Source organism: Phoca vitulina, unplaced genomic scaffold (assembly GCF_004348235.1).
Source record: "Phoca vitulina isolate PV1807 unplaced genomic scaffold, GSC_HSeal_1.0 scaffold12, whole genome shotgun sequence".
NCBI lineage: Eukaryota > Metazoa > Chordata > Mammalia > Carnivora > Phocidae > Phoca > Phoca vitulina.
In genome coordinates this window covers 792,892-819,744 of record NW_022589715.1, presented here as the reverse complement: position 1 = coordinate 819,744, position 26,853 = coordinate 792,892, and the positions used below count along the sequence as shown (strand labels likewise).

At 39.5% G+C, this 26,853-nt stretch overlaps 1 protein-coding gene across 2 annotated transcripts in view; it reads right to left on the bottom strand.

The window, feature by feature from the left end:
* Window positions 1–26,853, bottom strand: part of TTC27 (tetratricopeptide repeat domain 27) — a 170,124-nt gene that overhangs the window by 62,450 nt on the left and 80,821 nt on the right. For both annotated transcript variants that reach the window (XM_032410263.1, XM_032410264.1), the window contains 2 exons: window positions 10,739–10,834; window positions 6,769–6,891 (listed from right to left, as the gene is read on the bottom strand). In XM_032410263.1, the coding sequence (XP_032266154.1) occupies window positions 6,769–6,891; window positions 10,739–10,834 (219 nt within the window). The remainder of the gene's footprint in view (window positions 1–6,768; window positions 6,892–10,738; window positions 10,835–26,853) is intronic.

Below are 26,853 nucleotides of genomic sequence, written 5' to 3'. Positions count from 1 at the left end.
GCAATGTCAGATTTAGAGTGTTAAACTTCCACCCTACAGTGGACATCAACTGCGCTTTTTCCTGCCCAGCATCCCTGCAAGCACTTAGGTGCCTTTAGTCAGAAAGGCAGTTCAAATGCTAGTTCTGCTGACAAAATGTATGACTCCGAGAAAGTTGACTAATACCTTGAAAGTCTGTTCTTCATCTGTCGTTACCTACAAGAACGAGATGTGAAATGTCCCTAGCTTTTTGTCAGGCACACAGTGAGCCCTGAACTAATGTTTGTGTTCTTTCTCAACTCCCTTTACTGGAAAACTCAATTAGAAAGTACGATGCTTGAGGTTTCACTGCTAGAAAGACAGAAGTGAACAGAAACAGCTTTTAGGGACATTAAAATTTTCTATAAATAATCACATTGGTCAACTGTGTATAGTTCCTCCCACAGAAGAACTGCTGTTGTCAACTGTTGAATAAGTGATCATGTAACTGAGTCGAGAGGACTAGAGGAAGTGAAGTCAAAGGGGAAAACTTCTGATTATTACAAAGTTAAAGTTAAATTTTTCCACATAAGCTAATTTCAACCAATCATCAGTTTTTTTATGAAAGTGTGGAGAATTATGGGAGGAGATCCTAGAGATCTCAGAAAAAAAAGTCTGGACAAGATACAAACTGAGTGGACTACTGCTTTAGAGAAGGACAGCAGAGGGAGAAATACTTAGCTCGCAATATGATGGCCAGATAGAATTTGGAATCTGTATGTCATTCCATCTTAGCACCTACTCTAGCTTACTAAAATATTCTCTTCGTGTGGATCTGTACTATCAGGCTATAAGCTCCCTGGACGTTACGTTCTGTCTCTGACTCCTCTGGTGTACCATTGCCCAGCACACAGCAGGTACTCTATAACTGTTGGATAAATTCAACTGATGGCCCCCATATGAGTAAAAGTGAAATTCAATCTCTGGTGAAAAGGGAGATAAAACAGTTCAGGAAAACTATTCATCCTCCAGCCAGAGCAATTATCAAAACAAAGTGCCCTTGTTGGCTGTGATTTATGCCTTGATTTTGTGAATGAGCAAAAGGCATTAATAATTAGAATGAGTGACAAGTGTGGCCTGGCCTTCATCTGATGTGACATCTGCTCAGTATAGAGGGATTATCAATTGGCAGAGCAGCAACTAGAAGAAGCTCTCCTGGCAAAGAATGAAGGGGGAAAAATGAGCTCTAGACCCAGATATGGTACAAACTATAACGAGTATCTTTGAGGCCTGCAGAAATGATTCTCTCTCCCCTCTCCTAGCAGAAAGGCAGTTTGCTCCTAGTCTAAATTCTTGTCCTATGAACAGCAACTGAGAGGTGAAAAGTGCAGAACACTTCATCCATCCCCAGTAGGTCGCCCCCAGCTAGACTTCTTCTGTGTGGTGGTGCCTAGTCCTATTCATTCTCTTATGAGCCAAGTGCTCACTAAGTGCTTTTTACATTTATGTGTGTGACAACACCATGCTCTGGCTTGATTTTCCAAAGGGACCTTGCCAGCATAAATACTCCAGGTCCAAGATAAAACAGAATAATTAAAAACAGGCCTAGTTATCCAATTAGCTGCTCATCTCCTATTTGCATTACCAAGTTACAGAGTATATTTTCCCTATTTTTCTCATTCAAGGGGGCACAACAACAGGTTTTGGCTTATAAACTGAACATCTAATTTCTTTTTCTTTTTTTTTTAGATTTATTTACTTATTTGAGAGAGAGAGAGAACACGAGCGGGAGGGGCAGAGGGGGAGGCGGAGAGAATCTCAAGCAGACCCTGCGCTGGGTGCGGAGCCCAAAGTGGGGCTCGATCTAACAACCCTGAGATCAAGACCTGAGCCAAAATCAAGAGTCAGCCACTCAACCGACTTGCACCCAGGCGCCCCTTGGACATCTAATTTCCAAGGGATTAACAACAGCCCCAGTGAGAGGCAGGTATGGAGAAAGGAGTGTGAGTTTAAGAGAAAAGGAAGGTCTAAGCTCAGATTCCAAAATCTGCCACTTACTAAGGCTAATCAGTAAAGCGGTAAAAACAATTCATACTTTGTATGTTGTTACATTACAGAGATTATTAGATTAAAAGATTAAAATGGGAGGGGAGAGATCTCATAATTTGTTTTTAGAGAGAGAATACATGGCAGGAATTAAAGAAGTTTCTTTCGTCACATATAAAGTCCAAAGGGAGTACCTACTTGGAGATCTGCTTCAGTGCATTAACTACTCATGATGAAAGACTATAGGTCATTCATTTAGCAAATATTTTGAGGACTTACCATGTGCCAAGCCTGTGCTAGGTGTTGGGGAGACCTCTGCAAATACTATAGACAAAAGTGTTCTTAAACGGCTTATAGTCTCGTAAGTGAAGTAAACCAGCAAATGGGATATCAGAGTAGTTTGGGTGCCACAGGAGCACAGGAAAACACCCCAAATCTGGGAGGGAGGTAGCAGGGGAAGATCACTGTGGAAAGTAATCGCCAAGGAAAAACCTGAAGAATAAGTAGGAGTGAGCTGAAGGAGGACAAGTTCTAGACAGACAATAGCACATACAAAGGTCCTGAGGTGAAGCAATGCTGCAAAGTCAAGAAATTACAAGTAGTTTCAATCTGGTGGAACTTTGAGCACAGCCTCAATGAGCAAGTACAAAGGGGGATGAAGCAGAGATAAAAGAGTAGGGGGATAATGCAGTTAGCAATGTAAGCAGGAGTCAGATCATGAAGTGGTCTATAAACCATCCATGCTAAAGAGCTTAATCCTGGAGACAAAGGGAGTTACTGAAGAGTGGGAATGACCCGATCAGATTTATTTTTCAGGAAGATCACTCTGACTGCAGTGTGGGAAAAGAGTTTGGGAAATCTTTTACATCATATAAAAAAACTATTTTATTTATTTATTTTTAAAGATTTTATTTATTTATTTGACAGAGAGAGACACAGCGAGAGAGGGAACACAAGCAGGGGGAGTCGGAGAGGGAGAAGCAGGCTTCCTGTGGAGCAGGGAGCCCGATGCGGGGCTCGATCCCAGCACTCTGGGATCATGACCTGAGCCAAAGGAAGACGCTTAACGACTGAGCCACCCAGGCACCCCTAAAGAAACTATTTTAAAAGAAACCTTCCCCGGAGTGCCTAGGTGGCTCAGTCGTTTGAGCATCTGACTTGTAGTTTCAGCTCAGGGCATGATCTCAGGGTCCTGGGACTGAGCACTGAATTGGGCTCCCTGCTCAGCAAGGAGTCCGCTTAAAGATTCTCTCTCTCCCTCTCCTCCTCTCCCCTCGGCTCACATGCTCTCGCTCTCTCTAAAATAAATAAATAAATCTTTAAAAAAAAGAAAAGAAACCTTCCCTCCATCCCCCCAAAACCCAAACCAACTGCTAAAAGAATCTCAACTGTTTCAGAAATAAAACATTTACTTGTAACTTAAAGGAGAACTTTTTAAGAGCTTTTGGCTACAATGATCTGCAAACATAGCAAAATAAAAGATAAGGCTATGTAATTTCAGGTAAGCCTTGTTTGCTAGAAACAAGAGAAGAAAAGAGAGGTCGTTAACCCTTACCATTCCACTCCCTTTACGCCTACCTCCCGCAGGCAGTTTATACCAGCTCAATCTTTGTCTTTCATTTAGGGACCAAATTTGTGCACCAAAATAAGAATTTGTTCATAGGCTTGGGGAAACTGCTAGAAGTGTGCCAGATAACTTTAAAAAACTACATGCTAACAGATGAGAACCAGTTCTGATCACAACATCAAGCAAAATTAATCTAAGCTATTTTGCCAATGGTCATTAAATAATGAGAATTTCTGTAAGTAGTGTCTAAATTAGAAAGTCTGAGACCCTACAATAATAGGGTGCAAGCACCAGAACATAATAATTAGAATTAGATACTTTCTCGAATTTGCCTTTTAAAAATAAATTATGCCATTAAGCACTAAATGCAGGGATTAAAATTTCACAAACTTCTAGTTAAATCAAATGTGGTGACAACTACTGGCACATGACCAAATACTAAAAAAATCTCAGCTGTTTTAGAAATAAAACATTTGCTTCCAGCTTGAAGCAAAACTTTTTAGGGTCTATGGTTAAACTGATCTGCAAATATAGCATAAGAATAACAGGTAAGGGAAGTCTTTTATGTGACAAATGAAATGCTAAATCAACCTTTCAAAAATAAAAAATTGGGGGGATGTTGGGCTGAAACTCACAAAAGACTTTAAGACAAAGTAAATGACTACACATTCCTAAAAATTAAGATACGTACATTTTCTAGAATAATTAGAAACATGGGAATTTATCATTATCATAAGACAATGCTTACAAGGTCATGTGCCAATTAAAAAAACATTAATACTACAACTACTTTAGAGAACAGAGTCAAATCTGTTCTTTGAAAGGGATCAATTCCTTATTTTTTTCTTCTGCAATTAGAGAAAGTCTCTGCTTTTCATACTTTCTAAAAATAATTACATAAATTTAGTATTTTAAAACACGCTTGGGGAGCTTGGGAATCAACAACTTAATCATTTCAAAAATCACTATTTCCAAAACTACTGTAATTTTATATAGAGTTCATTTATTTAGTGACCAGCGTAAAGGACTAGCATAGTGAAGAATGACACAATGGGAAATACATTAGACTGGGAATCAAGATACTCATTCACCCATTTATTCCTTTGTGAAACAGCTGAATCCTGCTTTAGTGCCAGGCCTACAGACACTAAAAAAATATTTAAGTCCTCAAAGAAACATAATACTCTATTTCATCAAATTTGGGACACTATCAATCATAAGACTCTTAACTAATAAAGAAAAAATGCTTTCAATTAAATGATGACATAATGCCTTGAATGAATCACATCAGCCTCTCGTTGCTGATATTTTTAAAATCTATTCAGAAAAATTTGGCAATTTTTCCTGCCTTCAATACATTGCTTGCCATTTTAAATGGCAATCTTTTTTTTAAATATATACATCTCTCTACAAAACACAGCTTCATCTACTTAGGGCTGTCCTCCTTTCTTGGCTCCCATAAAGCACTTAGTTGTTATTTTTGAAGAAAAGTAAATGAAATTGTGATGATTTCTCTAAAGGCAAATGTTTACTTCCACGAATACCAAATTTACATCTCTCTACTTTGTTTCGGTCTTTTCTGTGTGTTCAATGACTTTTTTGTTTCAATGCCAAATCATAACAAAATCTTTCTTGAAGATATTCTAAATGGCAATTAAATCCACCATATGTCGCAGTGACACCAGGCACAGAACTCTATTGAAACGATGACACTGAATGTAACTGTGACTAGGTGTGGAGAGGCACGGGCTGTGACAATCCACCCAGACGGCCACCGGACAGCCAGCAACTGGAAGATACCACCAAGCGTCAGACACACTCCAAACGCAGAGTGAAAAAAACGTGTCTCAGGATCACAACTCGCGCAGCTCTGTGAGGAGGGGACATGTTACCTACTCGACTGACGTTACGCCATGAAAACCTGTGCAGAGGCAGATTAAGTGCCTGTAGATGAGGAAAATGAGTCACGGGGAGAGGCAGCGGGCCTACGTAACTTGCCCAGTACCACGAAGCTAGCACGTGGCAAGGCTAGCAGCTGAACTCGTACAGCCTGGGCCCAGAGGCTCTGCTTTGAACCACTGGGCCATGTGGCCTCTCAAGCTAATAATCAATAACCGGCTTTGTGACCTGAGACAAATCACTAGAGACTCCTTTCCTTATTTTGAAACGGAGGGAATTGGAACAGATGATTATGGAGTTCTTTCCCGGGATGAAAATATTAAAATTCTATAATCTTCTACAGTAAAATTTTATTCCCATGCTGGTTTCTCCTTACACTAATACAATGCAAACCTTCACCGCCATTAGTGATTAGTGAAAGGAATCTAACTTTTACTACTGGTCTACAATAAGACACACTTAGGAAGGTATTTAAGAAACAGACACACATGTACTTGTACCACTACTTCTTTTTTTTTTTTTTTAGGGTGATGGCAAAAAGTTGACTTAGAAATAAATGAGCCAGTGCGTGGGTTCTACTCTGTGTACTATACTTATGATAGAATTTAGTCATTTCAAAATTTAATCCAAAATTAACATATGACTTCAAGGTGTCAGTTTCAACAGATGCTCACAATGCAGAACTGCTTATTCTTTAAAAATTCTGTTCATTTATGAGGGGGAAAAAACAACAAATTAATAACAGATATAAATACTGCAACGTCGTTCCTCTTGAGCCAATTTAAAGGTGGGATTAAGTGAATCACACACTGGATAACTCCTCTGCCCTAAGGGGGGGGCCACACCCTTCAGGTTTCCTTCTACAGGCCCGGCCAGCTGCGCACCCACCCAGGTAACCTCCCTCCGGCCCCACAAACTCTGATCATCAGGCAACCCACTGAGGCTTAAAATAATTCCTAATATTTCACTTTGAAGTTGTCCTCAGGAGGAGAGTTAGCAAAGGAAAGAGATCAAAATACAGAGTCTTTAACACTTCCATTATTCATTCCTAAACATCATACATCATATCAGTTTTGGCCTACTTTTCTCTTCTACATATACACATACACGTATACACAGTAAATTATTCACCCCAACAAAAATCAGAGAAAACATTAAAAAGATTTCTGGTGGAAAAAGTGAAAAGGAGAACACAAATGAACTACTAGCAAAAGTGGGCTTAGAAAAACAAAGCAAGCAAGAAAGATGCCCCAAAACAGAAGGCTCTCATCAGTACTCGGGATATTCCTATTACATACCTTCCCATGCTGCCCAGCTCTCTCGTAACAAATGACAACATCTTCCCACATTTCTAGCTTCTCAAATATCTGAAGGGCTGAACTCGTGCATCCCAGCTCAAAGAGAAAACGGGCAAGTTGGCGCTAAAAGAGTCAAGTTAAAATAATGAACATTTCTTTATGTAAAGAGATTCCTGTTTCACTTGTGGGTGCGCTAACCTGCCATTTTAAGGGTCTGCTTACTGTAATAAATACATCATTTCTACAGTTTGACATCAACTAATTAGAAATTTGCAATGATTCAATACTTACCTTTACTTTAGCAAGTTTCTCTATAGATGGCAAGGAATTAAAAAACTATAATATAGGAACTTTTCAAAACACTCAATATATCAATTTTTTCCTAAGAACTCAGAAGAACTTAAAAGCAAAATCAGCATTTCTTTCTTACCTAGAGATTCTGTGACCATCTCTGATTTGTAAAGCTGAGATCCAATGAATCAACTTGAAAAACTCTAGTTAGAATGCCTGGTATCAAAAAGGTAAGTGTTGGCGGGGACATGGAGAAAAGGGAGCCCTCGGGCACTGTCGGGGCCAGGGCCAACTGGAGCACCACCACGGAGAACAGTCTGAAGGCTCCTCCAAAAATTAAAAATACAACTACTAAGCGATCCAGGTTCCCACTTCTGGGCATTTATTCCAAGAAATGAAAATATTCACTTGAAAAAAATATCTCTACCCCCGTGTTCATTATAGCATTATTTACAATAACTGAGACATGGAAGCAGCCTAAGTGTCCATCGAGGGATGAATGGATAAAGAATTTGTAGTGTGTGTGTACACCCAACACACACACACACACACACACACACACACACACACACGCGCTGGAATCTTATTCAGCCATAAAAAAGAATGAAAGCTTAGCATGTGTGACAATACAGATGGCCCTGGTGGGCATTAATGCCAAGTGATATAAATCAGACAGAGAAAAACAAATACAGTACAATCTGACTCACATGAGGAATCTGAAAAAGTCAGATTCATAGAAACAGAACAGACTGGTGGCTGCCAGCGGTTGAGGGGTGGTGGTGAGAGAAATGGATAAAGGTGGTCAAAAAATACAAACTTCCAGTTCTAAGTAAGTTCTGAGGATATAACGTACAGCATGCTGGCTACAGTTAATAATACTGTATTATATATTTGAAAGATGCTAAGAAAATAGATCTTAAATTTCTCATCACAAGAAAAAAATCAGTAATTATATGAGGAGATAGATATTAACTAAATTCACTGTGGTGACCATTTTACAATATATAGCTATATTAAATCATTATGTTCTACACATAAAACTAATACAATGTTATGTGTCAGTTATATCTCAAACTGGGAAAAAATGAAATTGAACTCAAATAAACAAATAATAAAAATTCTAAGCAGTTGACATAAATGACAGAAATCTATACATTAGCACTTGTGTACTTTATTCATGAAAGCATCTCTGGGCCTTTCTAACTCAGATCTACTTAGATTTATTTAGGTTCTATAAGACTTAACTACTTGATTTCCCAGCCTTGGCAGATAAAAAAAGGAGGCAAACTGTGGTAAGGTTATTGAAAGTTAAACATATCAAAAAGTAAATATATTGTGGTTTATAAGTGGTCCATCCTGCAGGAATAGAAAAAATACTAGAAAGTTTTAAAAAGTGAGGTTCAGGGCACTTGGCTGGCTCAGTCAGTAGAGCATGTGACTCTTGATCTCAGGGCCATGAGTTCAAGCCCCACACTGGGTGAAGAATTTACTTAAAAAAAAAAAGTAGGTGAAGTTCTTATATAATGCATGGTTTCATATTAGTGGAGAACTGTGTTGTTTTAAATACAATTTTACTGCTCTTTCAAAATTCAATACATATTTAAGAGTTAAGAAGCCAATGGATACGAAAAATCTACATTGACAGAATTAGAAAGTAAAATGAGATATACCTGAAAGTTATAAGCTAATATATTTTAAAAAAATAAATACAGGGAATGATCTAATTCTTCTGTATGCCATGAATCTGGGGGAATTTGGCTATTTTAAGATATTTGCACATTTTAAAAAACCGAACATAGCATATGGGAGCTGAAATAAATCTTAGTGCTCACACGGTAAGCAGTTTATTTTTATTTATTTATTTTTTTTAAGATTTTTTTATTTATTTGACAGAGACAGAGATAGCGAGAGCAGGAACACAAGCAGGAGGAGCGGGAGAGGGAGAAGCAGGATTCCCGCTGAGCAGGGAGCCCGACGTGGGGCTCGATCCCAGGACCCTGGGATCATGACCCGAGCCGAAGGCAGACGCTTAATGACTGAGCCACCCAGGCACCCCACACGGTAAGCAGTTTAATCTTCTCATTTAATAGATATGGCATCTAAGATGGTAGGGCTAGCTAGAGGCGAAAGACTGATTCTCTTTTTACAATAAACTACGCTACTACTTTTTGATCTTTAAAAATAATACATAAAGATATGGTCATTCCCTATAATGAAAGAAAAAATTGATTTAAATTGTTAAAGAGGATATTTATCTAACCGCCTAAAGATCCTAAAATCCACAGCTTCCTAAACAGATAAAATAAACATTTTGCCTAAATTCTATTTGAATAGTATTTAATTTTCCTAATGTTTCTGTTCAGAAATAGACTGAAAGCTACACCCTCAACATACATGCTTTGTCATAATAATAGCTCAGAATCTGAGACGTTTATCCACCACAAACCACATAGGACAAGGCACTTAATTTCATAGATCAGGGTCAAAAACATATCAAAAAGTTCCAGCTATTAACACCTTCTTGATAAAGAAGGTACTCCTTTTGAGATAATATAATAAAGCTTTTTATTTGCCTGTTATATTGAGACTCCTTCAATAAAGTGAATTCCAATGTGTAATAAATCCCCTACTTTACTCTGTGCTTAAGAATATGACATACTCGAAGAAATCTAACCATGGGGATTCAGAGTCATTGAATGGTGGGCTGGCATTTATAATTCTAAATCACTACCTATGTGCATAATCCAAAGAGAAAGGACAGGAAGCTGGCTGAAATGACAATAGTTATGAAATCATCTAGAAATTTCTGCCTGTCACCATTTCACTCTACCTAACTTCTCAGTGCCACAGCTTCCTCATCTATAAAATGGGGATATTTCACACAATTGTTGCAATAAAATAATGTGTGCAAAATGCAGAACAAAATGCATGCGTCATAATAAGTATGCAGTAAAAGCTGGTTGTTATTAGCTGGCATAATTACAACCCAATGAAGAGATAAGGAAAGAAGGGAAACTAGACTAAAAATTGGGAAACCAGAGACCTACTTCATGAACAGCTGTGTGATCAACATCGGTAAAGTGTAGTTAATTGCATGGGGCTCAGTTTTCTTCTCTGTAATATTAAGAAACTGGACCAGGTGTCTAAGTTGCCTTCAGTGCTAAAAATTTTACAAAATAGGGGAACCACACCCATAACACAGGGGCTTGAATCTCTATCCCAAAATGGAGCTTTAGGAGCTACACTAGGTATTCTTGTATCTCAGAAAAAGAAAAGTAGTCAAGGGTATCTCACCATATAGAGCAAGAAACAAATGCTTTAAGTTGTTCTTGTAAACAACTTGGTTAAAAGGCTCATTCTCGAGCAGAAGGTCCTAATGGGCTTTTAAATATAAAGTTATTTTGAAAATGAAAGCTTCTGTGGTTCTCCCATTACTTAATTTCAAGGATTCTATTTAATCTTGTTTTAAATTCTTTTAAAAATGTTTTAAAAGTTTAGTATCACTTTAACTAAAAGAGCATTTTGAAGTAATTGGCAATTCCCAGCTAGATACTTTTATTCTTTTCACTGAAATATTTGAAAACTTCAACATAAACTGAAAAATCATCCTTTTCTAGTGTATTTATCTTTCAAAAGCAAAGTATTTTCCATACCCAATGACAAACAGCAACAAAAATACCTGAATGGCCCAGTGAGGGGGTACTTGACAGCAATAGAAAATCTTCAGACGTTCCAATACAGATGTAGTCTTATCTTCAAATTGGTCTGCAAGAGCCTTAAGAGGACATATCATAATCAGAATCTATATGTGTAATAACTTTAAAAAAAAAAAAGATTTTATTTATTTATTTGACAGAGAGAGAGAGCACAAGCAGGGGGAGCGGCAGGCAGAGGGAGAAGCAGGCTCCCCGCCGAGCAGGGAGCCCAACGTGGGGCTTGATCCCAGGACCCTGGGATCATGATCTGAGCCGAAGGCAGATGCTTAACCAACTGAGCCACCCAGGCGCCCCTGTAATAACTTTTTAATATAAATAAGATTCTTACTATAAAAGTTATACAAATGGACATATAAACAATAAAGAACACAAGTCACTTTTTCTTTTAAAGATTTTTTATTTATTCATTTGAGAGAGAGAGAGAGCGCACAAGCAGGGGAAGGGTCAGAGGGAAAGGAAGAAACAGACTCCCCACTGAGCAGGGCACCTGATTCATGGCTCGATCCCAGGACCCCGGGATCATGACCTGAGCTGAAGGCAGATGCTTAACCGACTGAGCTACCCAGGTGCCCCCACAAGTCACTTTGATGAGGTGATGAAATGTGTGAATTTTTTCTTGAATTTCTTCAAACATTTAAAAAACTTTCAAATTTTTTGGGTGTTGAGTTTGAGAAGTTCTTTATAGATCTTGGATACCGGCCCTTTATCTGCAGTGTCATTTGCAAATATCTTCTCCCATTCTATGGGTTGCCCCTTTGTTTTGTTGACTGTTTCCTTTGCTGTGCAGAAGCTTTTTATCTTGATGAAGTCCCAAAAGTTCATTTTTGCTTTTGTTTCACTAGCTTTTGGAGATGTATCTTGAAAGAAGTTGCTGTGGCCGATGTCAAAGAGGTTACTGCCTATTTTCTCCTCTAGGATTTTGATGGATTCCTGTCTCACATTGAGGTCTTTCATCCATTTTGAGTTTATCTTTGCGTATGGTGTTAGAGAATGGTTGAGTTTCATTCTTCTGCATGTGGCTGTCCAATTTTCCCAGCACCATTTATTGAAGAGGCTGTCTTTTTTCCATTGCATGTTTTTTCCTGCTTTGTCGAAGATTATTTGACCATAGAGTTGAGGGTCCATATCTGGGTTCTCTATTCTATTCCATTGGTCTATATGTCTGTTTTGTGCCAGTACCATGCTGTCTTGGTGATCACTGCTTTGTAATATAGCTTGAAATTGGGCAACGTGATGCCCCCAGCTTTGTTCTTCTTTTTCAACATTTCCTTGGCAATTCGGGGTCTTTTGTGATTCCATAAAGAACTTCTCAAACTCAACACCCAAAAAACAAATAATCAAGTCAAAAAATGGGCAGAAGACACTTCTCTGAAGAAGACATACAAATGGCTAACAGACACATGAAAAAATGTTCATCATCATTAGCCATCAGGGAAATTCAAATCAAAACCACATTGAGATACCACCTTACACCAGTTAGAATGGCAAAAATGGATAGGGAAAGAAACAACAAATGTTGGAGAGGTTGTGGAAAAAGGGGAACCCTCTTACACTGTTGGTGGGAATGCAAGTTGGTACAGCCACTTTGGAAAACAGTGTGGAGGTTCCTCAAAAATTTAAAAATAGAGCTACCCTATGACCCAGCAATTGCACTCCTGGGTATTTACCCCAAAGACACAGATGTAGTGAAAAGAAGGGCCATATGCACCCCAATGTTCATAGCGGCAATGTCCGCAATAGCCAAACTGTGGAAAGAGCTGAGATGCCCTTCAACAGATGAATGGATAAAGAAGATGTGGTCCATATATACAATGGAATATTACTCAGCCATCAGAAAGGATGAATACCCAACTTTTACATCAACATGGATGGGACTGGAGGAGATTATGCTAAGTGAAATAAGTCAAGCAGAGAAAGTCAATTATCATATGGTTTCACTTATTTGTGGAACATAAGGAATAGCATGGAGGACGTTAGGAGAAGGAAGGGAAAAATGAAGGGGGGGGAATCGGAGGGAGAGATGAACCATGAGAGACTATGGACTCTGAGAAACAAACAGGGTTTTAGAGGGGAGGGGGGAGGGGGGATTGGTTAGCCTGGTGATGGGTATTAAGGAGGGCACGTACTGCATGGAGCACTGGGTGTTACACGAAAACAATGGATCGTGGATCACCACATCAAAAACTAATGAGGTATTATATGGTGACATAACATAATAAAATTTTTTTAAAAACCAACTTTAAATTTAACCAACATTAACATAAACATGTACATTAAAAACTTATCCAGAAAACAGTTTTTAAAACTAAGATTTCCTATAATGATTCATTTAAAGAACTAGCCTTAATTAACCAGGCTTTTTATTTTTTCTTTTTTTTTTAATTTTTTTTTTTTAAGATTTTATTTATTTGACAGAGAGAACACAAGCAGAGGGAGACAGGGAGAAGCAGGCTCCCTGCTGAGCAAGGAGCCCGATGTGGGACTCGATCCCAGGACCCTGGGATCATGACCCGGGCCGAAGGCAGCCGCTTAACCGACTGAGCCACCCAGGCGTCCCTGGGCTTTTTATTTTTTCTAAGAAAAACTGTTCTTTAGCCTACCTATTTCACAATCATAATTCACTTTGACAATGGCACTTGCTAATATAAATCAGAGAAAAATTATATGAAGAAACTTCATTCAGGACTATTTTCTCAGGAATAAAGTGAAAGCAAAAGGTGGGTCTGTTTGGTCACAGAGAGCAATTTTTCTTCCTCTTCAGCAACAGAGTTCTAAGGCGGGACACTCATTCCTGCAAGACCATCCCTGAGATACAGCAGACAGCTACCAGCCGCGTGCCCGGAAGGAGCCCTCTGCTGTACCGAAACACCGACACCGAGTAACTGAACCCCTGAAGCTACACCAAGAAGCAGACTCTGAGCAAAGGTACCAAGGCCAACTGCAAAGTCAAAGGCTGCCACTATCCAGCAGTCAAATGATCAGTCATCGGAAGAGCTCATCTATTCAGCCTCAAAGTGAATGCGGCCACGCTCCGGAGTTCCTAAGCAAATGCATGTACAACGGCCCCATTACCACGATCATCTTCACCTGCCTCTTACTATGTCATTCAGTTTATCATAAGTATATATGTTTAGTCTGACATATACTTAGACCTTCTCTCAACTATGAATTACCATGACCTTTTCTGCATAATGCAGTACTCAAATTTTCTTTCTTTTCTTTCTTTTTTTTGCCAGTTAACTAGTTTTCACAAGCCTATCTTATGAGGGTTTCATGGTAACGAGGGGTCAATGTTAATTTTCTGATGTCAGGGCACATAGTGCGATCATGTGGGAGAAGGTCCTTGTATCTGAGGATGAGGAAGTACCATGTTGGCAACTTACTTTCCAATACTTTAGGATACCAAAAAACAGTTGCACTGTACTTACAACTTTTCTGTAAGTTTGATATTGTTTCAAATTTTTATGAAATGAATTTGTAAAATTGAAAACCTCAAAAAAAAGTAAGAGATGGCAAGTCTAATTTCCTCAGAAAAGAAAACAACGAGAGTCTAACATATCCCAGCACAAACCCAAGACAAGATCAGTTTCTAAGCAGGGAAACTGATCCTACCTAAATTGGAGGTTTTCTATATTTTACTAGGTGGGAGATACATTTGTTAGCCTAAAAATATCCTGTAGAATGAGAAAATACTCATTACATCACTTCTTCGACAATTCAAGATGTTATTCAATCAAGTCCGTCAGAACAAACTGAGACAGAACCAGACACTTAAACCATCTTGGTCAAAATATTTTTAAAGCTTTCTGGCCTTACTTCAGAGAAACTTAATAGCAAAAAGGTTGCATGCTTCTGCCCAAATCTGTTTAGTTGTAGGAGGGAGAGAAGAAAAACTTCTGGCTGAATACATATGGTTACAATACATAAATAAAAGGTTCACTGCATTAATTCATCAAAAGGGGGCAAATTTTTCCTTTTATCTATTTTTTTCTTAGAAAGAAAAAATAACCAATGCTTATTTAATAATAATAAAACAAGCCCAAATCAACATCATAACACCTACTTTTATGAAGTCCTAATTACATGAAAAACACTTCATTTTCAAATAAAACTCATGTTGCTTGCTGTAGGTACTGCCTCTAGCTAAAATATATCCAATGCTCAGTAAAAACTTCCTAATATATTAATGACCAGATGATCTCAGAGTATCTAAGCATCTCTGTTATTCTCAGATACTCCCCAAAATCACAAAGACCGCAGGAGAGAGACCAGAAAACCAGCAGTTGTCCGAGCTGGATACCATGAATAAGCCCCTGCACGAGTAGTCATGCTTCATAAGAACGTGATTAGGCCATAAGTATGTAATGATTATGACAGAATTCTCACCTATTTTTACTCCTCCACAAAATATACTTCTTCCTACTTTAATCATGACAGCCACCTAAATAAGATCTACCTATCCATAAAATTAAGAACATTAAATTAATATACAAAAGAAAAGGATGATGGGGTGCTGTTGTTTGCCTATATCGTCTACTGAATTCAAAGTACTCTTTTCTATTTGCTAATTCACTACAAAGACACGGACATCTTTAAGGCACATCTCTAGATTTCTCAGAGCAGGATTTCTTTTAGCAACTCATTCTGAAATAATCCCATTATATCTAAACAAACTGGAGTCCATTACAGGCATGGTAAATAATTTTACTATATACAAACAGACTCAAGTGTTTTATAGGAAAAACCGTGCTAGTAAGTACAAGTGACCTGGATTCTGTTCTAGGTTTATCTCCAAGAAGCAAGTCGTTAAACCACAATGGTACTCATCTGTGAAAGGATCTTTGCGCTTCCAACGTTCGATGGGTATATGGCTTTATCAAAAGAGTATTTTGTTTCATTTCCAGCATTTGAGGAGGTTTCTTGGTTAGTTATAGGCACCATCAACTGAACACAAGTTTCCTTAGAGGTAAACCAAAGGCCCAGATAGTTTGGAAGACAATAGTAGGACGTTTAGTACCAGGAGATGGAACTGAAGGACAGTGGGGCCCCAGTTACTACTGTGTAGATCTATGTGCATGAACACGGACATGAACAGTGCACTCCGTGAGAAACTGGCCCTTTGCAAGCTTTCACATACTCCCAGAAATGTAGGTAAATGGTCTCTAATGCAGTGTCCTACCCTTGCACCATTTTCTCTTTCCAGTTTCTAAATTCATGATTTTCATACCTGAAAGTCATAGGCACCTGGTGATAAGTTAAAACTGGTATGAGGAGGTGGTCTTTAAGGGACAATGGCAATGCCAAAAACGGAGAGAGAGAAAGACAAGCAAATATACCCTAAATCAACCATTAAGAATTGGATCATTGAGAACGGAAAGCAAGACAGTATTCTCCAGGAGGGTGATGGAAGAGATGCGGATGAATGAGAAAGATGATGAGTAAGGAGTGAGGAATAGTCTAGGGCTCTGTCCAGAGGTGGAGAAGAGCCAAGTCACAGAAAATCCAGGTGGAACTGCTGGGACACACCAACCATGACTTCATGATGTATACACTGTTAAGATATGACACTGTTATCAAGTTTTAAGGCTCCCTTTTAATGTCATTTTCTTCCCAAATGCTACCTCAAAGCATTTATACTTTGAGTGGTCTTTGAGAAAATGTACTCATGCATACGGATTCCCTAACCTTGTGCAAAAACCACTCTCAAACTTTTCAGGAGGGGCGCCTGGGTGGCTCAGTCGTTAAGCGTCTGCCTTCGGCTCAGGTCATGATCCCAGGGTCCTGGGATCGAGCCCCGCATTGGGCTCCCCACTCTGCGGGAAGCCTGCTTCTCCCTCTCCCACTCCCCCTGCTTGTGTTCCTGCTCTCGCTCTCTCTCTCCCTGTCAAATAAATAAAATCTTTAAAAAAAAAAAAAACCTTTCAGGAGCCACAGTACCACAGGTCAGGAGATATTTCTAGGGAGTAGGGAATAAAAGAACAAGACCACAGAAAACAATGATGTGCCTGTCTTTTCACGACTCTGTTTTCAGTAGAGAAAGAACTTCCACAAAAAAAACTAGGGAAGACCAAGCCTACATTTTAAAAATAGCACATGGAGAATGATTTAGTATAGAAGGACAATTCTGAACAAGGTCTGGTATGATTTAGACTTTATTTATGTGCTCATATCTAAAAGTATGGCACACATATCTTCAAAAGAACAGAGCTAGTCCCTAAGGACAGACCCTTTCACTGAAGGCTATTCATTCTTGCTAGCGTGATATCAAAGTGTTTATCATCTTTCTGAAGAGCCAAGTAGAAATTAGCCGATAATCTAAAAGGTATGACGGATCATATGCCAAATCACCTTGCTTTGTTGTACAATCTCTGTGCATGTGTGTGTGTGTGTGTGTGTGTGTGTGTGTGTGTGTAAAGAAGGGTTGGATTTATTATTAAAATATGTACTTAATCAAATATATCCAACAGTTGGGTTGAATACCTCCCTCTGACAGGAGTCTGCAGTCATTCAGCTATGATTTACAAATAGAATAGTCAAACTAACTGCAGCCTCAAACCCCCAAGTCCAAGAAAATTTCCAGTAAGATCAAGGGGAATGAGAATTAGACCTATTACAAACAGTACATATCGACAACACCATTAAACCTATTGTTAGACCAACTTTACCTCATGTATAGGAAACTGCAGCTCAGAGAAATAAAAATGACTTGCCCAAAGTCATAAAGCTATGAAAAAAAGAGCCCGCCTGATTCCAAAGACCAAGTTGACAGCTTCATTAAAACCTTACCTTATAACTAAGCGGAAAATTATCAGAGCTGTGAAAACAAAAAGCACCTTCCCAGTGGAAAAATATTCAGAACTCCATACTGGTTTTTCTCCCCCACCTACATCCCATAACACAGGAGTCAGGGCATGGCCTGGTCAAGAACTTCACTTATTGCTTCCTGTTCTAGACACAGAAAAGGCCTTAGTGGGTGGGCTGGTAGAAACTGGGTCTACTAATGGGGGCTGGGAGAACCTAGATGTCTTTTTTTATGATTCCAGAGCAAATAGATGAACACAAAAAGACAATTCTCAAGGAAGCACAGATAGCCACCTGGGAGCACTCCCCTTAGTCATACCTTAGGTCAGCAGTTCTTAAACTATTTGGTTTCAAGATGCCTTTAAACTCTTAGAAATTATTAGGGACTCCAAAGAGCTTTTGTTTATGTGGGCTATAATCTATCAATACTTACCATATTAGAAATTAAAACTGAGAAATATTTAAATATTTATTAATCCATTTTAAAATAAAATAATAGATGCATTATATTAACATAAAAAAATTGACAATGTCTTACATTTTTGGACATCTCTTTAATGTCTCACATTTTAACAGATGACATCTGGATTCTCATACCTGCTTCTATAGTCAATCTGTGGCAATATGATATGTTGACTGACATCTAGGAAGAAAATTTGGCCTCATACAGCTATGTGGTTGGAAAAGAAAAAAGTATATTTACAGCTTTTTCAGTTAATTGTAGGTATGATTCTTTGATACTACACCAAAATTTAACATGTGGTGGCTTCTTAGCATTACTTGCAATGTGGAATTTTAAATCCTATCAATGAACTTTTATTTGTTACAGTAAAATCCACTGGTAAAAAAACAAACAAACAAAATAAACCACTCACTGGTCTACCTTGAACTTTGAATGGATCTTTTACAGATGCTTGATTTTTTAACATCCTGTATTAGTCATTTGGAAAATGCACAGATCTTCCACATGTTGACATATTTCATATAATATTTAAAAATTATATGCCTTAATATCATCAACAATATTAGGAGAAAACTCTCATCCAAATACCTGAAGTATTGGTAAACTGTCAAGTTCATAGTTACAGATACAAGTTTCCCAAAACTCTCTCTTTTTTTTTTTCTTAAAAGCTCAAGATTTTATCATTGGTAACAAATTATTGTCACTTATTCTCCTTGAAGTGATGAGCTCACTTCATGGTTTGTTTTTCTGAGAAAATTTCTGCCAAATACCTAAGTTTGAATACCCCAAGTGTGTCAGTAGTTCTTTCAGGAAAAGATAATGTTCCATGAGCCAAGCAGGCAGCTCAGCTGTTTCCTGAGACAACCATGGTACGTTAGCGTGTGGCCCAAGTGTTTTCTAAGGACTTCCCACTTCATTGCAGAGAATATTAAAAAAGATACACTGTCAAGGCTAAAGACTTAATAACATAATATTTCCTATTTTATCAAAGGCATATTTTTTACATTTATTCATGAATAAAACTGTCTTTTTTTTTTTTTTTGGAAACTGAATGCGTGGCGGTGAAGCACACGATGACTATCAGCACAGTTTGGTGCTGCCATCTTGATTCAGGTAAAAGGCCAGCAGTTTGACATCCCCCCCCGCCCACTTCTGCTGATTCAGTATGAACAGAGTGAAAAGGTAAATAATATCCCAGTATTATTATGGAGACAATTTTGACCTGTGGATATTCTGAAATGGTCTGGGGACCCCCAGGTCCCACAAATCACCCTTTGAAAACTGCTGACTTAGAATCAGCAGATGCACTGTCTTGAATGCCGTCCCCACATCCGCCCACCTCCAATTTTCTCCCCAAACTTCTCCATGCTTAGTGTTTAAAGAAATACTTAATTTGGGTGGGGGGGTGGGGAGCAGAGGGAGAGGAAGAGAGAGAATCTCAAGCAGGCTCCATGCCCAGCGTGGAGCCTGACACAGGGCTCAATCTCACAACCCTGAGATCATGACCTGAGCCGAAATCAAGAGTCCGATGCTTCACCGACTGAGCCACCCAGGCGCCCCGGGAAATACTTAGAAGTTCTTTTTCATCATCTCATCTTTAAAAAATTAGGAAATGAGAACACAAATCAGCCTGTTTATAATCTGCAAAGATTATGAGAGTGCAAAGAACAACAAATATTTATAATTAAAACCTAAGTGGAAGTTTTAAACTCCTAGCATCATCTTTTCTTAAAAAGTTAAAGTAGTTTGGGGCGCCTGGGTGGCTCAGTCATTAAGCGGCTCCCTCTGGCTCAGGTCATGATCCCAGGGTCCTGGGATCGAGCCCCGCATCGGGCTCCCTGCTGAGCAGGAAGCCTGCTTCTCCCTCTGCCTGCCGCTCCCCCTGCTTGTACTCTCTCTCTCTAAAAAAAAAAAAAAAAAAAAATCTTTTAAGAAAAAAAAAGTTAAAGTAGTTAAATTTAATGATAAATACACTGACCTTCCTCAGGAGGTGTCAATGCAAAGTTCCTGCCCCTCAGAGCTCAATGTCAATTGGCCCCAGATTCTGTGACACTTAATAACACTCACATCTAAGGTTCCTCCTGGCACTCGGCCTCCTGTTAAATCACAACGCTGGCCTCCAGACCTTGGTAAATGCCCTTTTAGCCTCTGCTCTCTAAGTACTGGGGTGTGAGACAGAAAAACATCTGGAGCTACTAAAGATTAACAGCCGACTTCTGCCTAAGGCAGTCTTTCTCAGAAGCGCCCCTAATCACCACCCCTGTGCTGACCCCAAATCCCTGAGGGTTGGGCTGCAGAGCTATATATTAACAAGCACCTCAGAAATGGTTCACATATTCGGGCAAGTTTGGGAAATGTTGCATAAGGCTGTTAGGATGTGCACAGAGTTCTCCCAGGGAAAACTGATGTGTCTGTTGAGTCAACCTAATCCGACTCTGTCTACACAACTTAAATGTGTCCCTGCCTGGAATCTAACTGGAGTTATCATTTAGTGCCACCTTTGGAAGTGGGTGTCCTTTCTTCTATCCCTTTACTAAAGCTCCTTGGCTGTTACCTTTTTTTACATTTCTGTAACTTTCTAGGGTTTTTTTTTTTTTTTTTTACTATTAATAATAAAGCACATTTGATGCTGTGTATCACTTGTCCCACTCTTTTATTCCACTTATCTATGAACTAACCATTGCCTCTTTTGTACCAAACTCTTATGATGAAACCCATATCCTGGTTTCAGCCTCTCAAACCTCATGGCAGCCCCTTTGCTTGGCCTTGGCAGAAGCCAATTCTCGCCCATCTGTGTGTTCTCTTCCCTCACGGTACCTCATCCTGAGAGTGAGCATTCCATTTCCTTCCCCCGTTCACCTAAATTGCTGGCCTTGAGAGGCAGAGTTCTGCAACCCAAGCCTTTCTCACAAAAGCCTGTATTCACTGCTTCCTGCCTATGTTCATTCAATTCCTTTCCTCTAGAAGATGCCAGGTCTTATACTGATCTTTTTTCTTTTTTAAGCCAGTTCTCACAGCTTCCTTAGAACACTACAGCATGATGGATTAACTTGGAAAGAATGGACTTCAAAATCCAAGGTAGACCTGGTTTGAATTCTAGCTCAGCTCTAAGACTTTAGGTAAGTCACTTAAAATTTCTGTCCTTCATTTCCCTCATTAGTAAAATGTAGATAATGCCTATATGCTAGGATTATTTAACACCCGGCATATAAGCATTCAGTAAACAGTAGTAACTACACACAGTTCTAAATGAACAGTAGTTAACCATAATCATTCCAACATATAACACATCACAGCAACAACAACAATCACACGAGCAAATCCTAGTATACTTTTTAGTAACTTTCAAATGCTGCCAATGGTTACTAACGCAGGTGAAGTACAGAGCTAGAATGGACATGTTTTCATCTTTCAGATTTTTAAACCACTCAATGGCATGACTCAGTATATTAAGGGTGAAGCACTGTAATTATCCCAAAGTTTTTCAATTTTCCAAGTAGTAATGACTGCTTTTAGCAAGTTATACAAAGGATCGGGTAGTTTTATTTTTTCGTATCTATACTCTTCCTCCTATAAAGAGAGGATGATAATAGCAGTCAAGATTTATTGAGGGTTTTCTATGTGCCGGGCACTATTCCAAGCATTTCACAAACATTAACTCATTTAATCCCTCAACATGTGTGTGAGGTAGGCACTACTTACTGCTCTCTTTGTTCTACAGATAGGAGAAACAAAGCACAAGAGGCTAAGGGGCTCAACCTTGGTTATAGTATGTGATCTCTCCCCCTTTTGGATTGTAAGGTCTGTGGACAATGAAAGTTGGTGCTTTTCAGACAAGAGACATTCTGATACTGAAGCAGGCCACGAAAAGCAGAGATGGGAGAACACGGGCGAGAAAAGACAGAAAGAGAAAGAGCTGATGATCTGTTTGAGTCCCTGAATCCAGCTGTCGCTGAGACTGGAATACCCCAAGATTCCCCCGTCATAACGGCCAGTACATTTTCTTTCTTAGAGCCAGTTTGGATGGGGTTTCTGTCCCTCACAATGAAAAGACTCCTTATTGAAACCTGTTCTTAAATTTTACTGAAGTAGAAGGGTAAAGGGTTTGGGGCGCCTGGGTGGCTCAGTCGGTTAAGCGGCTGCCTTCGGCTCAGGTCATGATCCCAGGGTCCTGGGATCAAGTCCCACATCGGGCTCCATGCTCGGCGGAAGCCTGCTTCTCCCTCTCCCACTCCCCCTACTCTCTTTCTCTTGCTCTCTCTCTCTCTGTCAAATAAATAAATAAAATCTTTAAATAAATAAATAAATAAATAAATAAATAAAGGGTAAAGGGTTTGAAAAGCTCTAAACTTCAATCTGTCCTTTACAGGCACCTTGTACTTAGAAGGATGTTCAAAATAAGTATAAAAATCAAATGCAATTTATCAAGTTTTGAAGCCATACCCACTCATTATGCAAGCCCAGTACAGCCATAGTTGGCGGAAATTACTAGACTGTGTGCCCCAAAGGGCACATACTCTCCACTCACACAAACCGTTGCACATCAAGGTGAATCAATACTAAGCCTGACAAGTACAATGCATGAGGATGTGCTTTTATGAAGATATAAATATATATATAAATATAACAGAGCACAGGCATATTCCGAGATGCTAAAATATGAGAGAGAAGTCTTTAATGCAGAACAAATGACTAGTCTGTAATATAAAGAAAAAGCTTTGGTTTTTTTGGTATGTTGAGAAATACAGAGTGAACATATTTCTAGTTAATTAAGTAAATTCACGGACTCTAGTTCTCTTATCACTTCTAACAACCTCAAAAAGTAGTGATTTATACATGTAATTCATCATTTTTTAGGAAACCCTGTAAGGAAAAACTGACATTCCTTTATCTCTTTTCCCTCCCCTTAAAAAAATACAACCAACCGAACTGTGAATTACTACCTTCTGGGAACACTGCGTTAAGTTCTGTGATCATGGTGACTGCTCTGTTCCTGCTAGCTCTGGCACTGGGCGAAAGATCCGGACTGGAATGGTATCAGAAAAGCTGGTCTCTCCAGCTCGTGGATTACTCAAGTGCCAGATGAAAATTTATTCTTTAATTTAGCCAATTCTCAAATAGTCCTGCTAATAAGTAACTAATTCAAACATGATTTTTTTTTCAAATTCAACATTCAGCAAACATCCACTGAATGCCTATTCTAAGAATACAAAAGTAAATGAAATAGAGAACCTGACCCCTCAAGAAGCTCACATTCTAGATGTGAAGATAGAAAGGTTTCCAAATAAAATAAAATATAATTTAGTAAATGCTAAAATATAGCTTTGGAAACAGTCCGGGGGCGCCTGGGTGGCTCAGTGAGTTAAGTGTCTGCCTTTGGCTCAGTTCATGGTCCCAGGGTCCCGGGATCGAGTCCCGCATCGGGCTCCCCGCTCAGCGGGGAGCCTGCTTCTCCCTCTCCCTCTGCAGCTCCCCGCTGCTTGTGCTCTCTCTCTCTCTCTGTCAAATAAATAAATGAAATCTTAAAAAAGAAAAGAAAAGGGACGCCTGGGTGGCTCAGTCGGTTAAGCGGCTGCCTTCGGCCCGGGTCATGATCCCAGGGTCCTGGGATCAAGTCCCACATCGGGCTCCTTGCTCAGCAGGGAGCCTGCTTCTCTCTCTCTCTCCCTCTGCTTGTGCTCTCTCTGTCAAATAAATAAAATCTTCAAAAAAAAAAAGAAAAGAAACACAGTCCAGAAGTAAATCACACATGTGGTCAGTTGATTTTTTATTTTTTTCAACAAAAGGACCAACCAGTTGGTGAGGAGAAAAAGTAAGGAGAGTTATAACAGTCTCAGTGAGAAATGATGAAGATGTTAAAGTGGTTTAATTCTCTTATTGGTTGTAGGATAAAACAACTTCAGAAATCCTTTTCTCACAAAACTCAGAATGAAGCTAAGATGGGTCAGAAGCCTGGGTCAGCTGGGGGACACCCTCCGCTTACGATCATCATTTGGCTGAGGGATGGGAGGTCCCAGGTGGGCACAAATTATCCCTTGCCCCTGTGTGAATGCCAAGCAGAGTTTCTGGCACCGGATGCCACAGGACGGCATCCTATAAAGCCCGACATCTTGCTGGGAAACTGGGGGGTACTAGGGAGCTCTTACCTGCATCTGAGAACATGCCTCCAGCTTAGTATAACTAAATATTATATCCCACAGTTGGGTTCCTTACCTTCTTTCTTACAGTCATATCCCCATCTCTTTGAGAGAACCATACACTTACATAATTATTCTAAAGTTAAGGGGCACCTGGGAGGCTCAGTCGGTTGAGTGGCTGGCTCTTGATTTTGGCCCAGGTCATGATCTCAGGGTCCTGAGATGGACCCATGGGTCGGGCTCCTCACTCAGCAGGGAGTCTGCTTAAAGAGTCTCTCTCCCTCTCCCTCTGCCCCTTTCCCTGCTCACACACACGCATGCTCTCGCTCTCTCTCTAAAATAAATAAATCTTTAAAAAAAAAAAAAAAAGTTGAGATGATCTGCATCAGCTGGCTCTCTGCCCCAAACTACTACACTCCTGGCAAGTGCTCTTGACGACTACAGGTAGAGGGCAATTCTGATGTGATGCCTTGACCCAGGGTCTGTCTTTGGTCTGGGAGCAGAAAGGGAGGCCCTGTGTTAACTTATTTGATGCAGAGCTAATTTTGCATATTATCAACCTCGTATACATTTTCTGAACTGTTGGATCTCTTTTCTGACCCTGCTATCCCACCCTCGAAACACTTTAACCTTGTTCTTGATGAATAGGAGCCTCTTCTAAGCACTTGAAGCCTTTTGTATCCGTAGCAGTCTCCTTAAGTTCAACGATCTAAGAAAACCTCACAAATTGTTTAGTTCACCTGTTGGGTTGTCATGCTGGTGAAGGTGACCCAATATTCTAGGCTATGACTTCGTGACTTACTACCACTGGCTGATGCTTCAGACAATCACTGAGAGAAGGTCTTCCTCATGGAGGTCTCTATATCTCTTGTGACTGGCTCTTCACTTGGGATCTTGGCATTGCTATCAGCTCCTCCGGATACCATCTCTGGCCCCTAGGCTGAAGCACACTGCTTGCTTGCACCATCTAGGAGATGCTGTCCAGACCTTACATGTCTTGTCAGAGGAAAGGAATAAGGGAATAGAGCAACAGGATATATGGGGCCTATCTGAAAAGAGAAGCATCTCTGTTATAACATCAAGTACCTCAGATCCAGAGTTTAAGGCCCTAGGGGAAGGTGTAGAGGGAAGATTTTTGGCAACCCTAATGAAGCCTGCCAGTTAGACACACCCTGGCCAGGTGTGCAGTATGTAGTCAGCCCTTCCATTACAGGGAAAGGCCTCTCAGACAAAGAAACCCATATAACCGCAGAGGGAGCTCACATTAACCGCTAATACAATGAACACTGGTGATCATCAAGAAGTTAAGGATAAGCAATACCAGGAAGAGAAAGGCCAAAACGAACATATAAAACAATTTACTATTGAGGAGAGGGAATTCATGGAAAGAAGAGAGTTTTTAAAATTCTAATTAACAATGTGCAAAGAGGGGACGCCTGGGTGGCTCAGTTGTTAAGCGTCTGCCTTCGGCTCAGGTCATGATCCCAGGGTCCTGGGATCGAGCCCCGCATCAGGCTCCCTGCTCAGCGGGAAGCCTGCTTCTCCCTCTCCCATTCCCCCTGCTTGTGTTCCCTCTCTTGCTGTGTCTCTCTCTGTCAAATAAATAAATAAAATCTTTAAAAAAATATATGCAAAGAAATTAAATGAGGTATCACATCAATAAAACAAGAAAATCATATTAGAAAAAACAGCAATCAGAAAAATACAGAATTCCTCAAAATTAAAAATAATTGTCAAGTATTATTTTTAATGAAATAAAGGGAATTAACAGTAGACTAATTTTTTTTTTTAAAGATTTTTATTTATTTATTTAACAGAGATAGAGAGCACAAGTAGACAGAGCGGCAGACAGAGGCAGAGGGAGAAGCAGGCTCTCCGCTGAGCAGGGAGCCCGATGCGGGGCTCGATCCCAGGACCCTGGGATCATGACCTGAGCTGAAAGCAGATGCTTAACCGACTGAGCTACCCAGGCGCCCCAAGAGTAGACTAATCTTGATAAGCACTGAGAAAAAATGCACAGAATTGTTGAATCACTATATTACACACCTGAAAATAACTGTAAAAAAAAAGAGAAAGAAAGAAAAAAAAAAAGAATTATCAAAATAAAAAATTACAAGGATAGACCAAATAATATTAGGAATTAGGCTAATGATCAAAATTAGTGATATAGGAAAAAAAGGTCAAAGAAATCTCCCACAACATCAAGCAAAAATACAAAGAAAAAGAAAGCACAAAATAAAGAGTCATACAAGATAAATTCAGGAGGTCTCAACATAAGCTTACTAGAATTCCTACTGCAGAACTGAAATAGAGAAAAAGGCTTTAAAAAAAATGGAAAAGTATAATTAAAGAAATAATGGAAGAAAATACCCTTGAACTACAGAGACATGGCTGTTCACATTTAAAGAACCCAATAAGTACTCCAAGAGAATAACAATAGTTAGGACATTTGTTAAGCACCTCCTTCCTGAGAGACATTGTTCTAAATATTAACTCATATAATCCTCATAGTAAGTATATTTATCTCATTATACACATGAAGAAACTGAGGCACCGAGAGGTTAAATAGCTTGTGCAAGGCAGAAGCAGCTCATACATAGCAGAGCTTGGATCTGACACCAGGTGGTTCAACTCCAGAACCCATGCTCACATTCAGACATCCAGAATTCCAAGCATG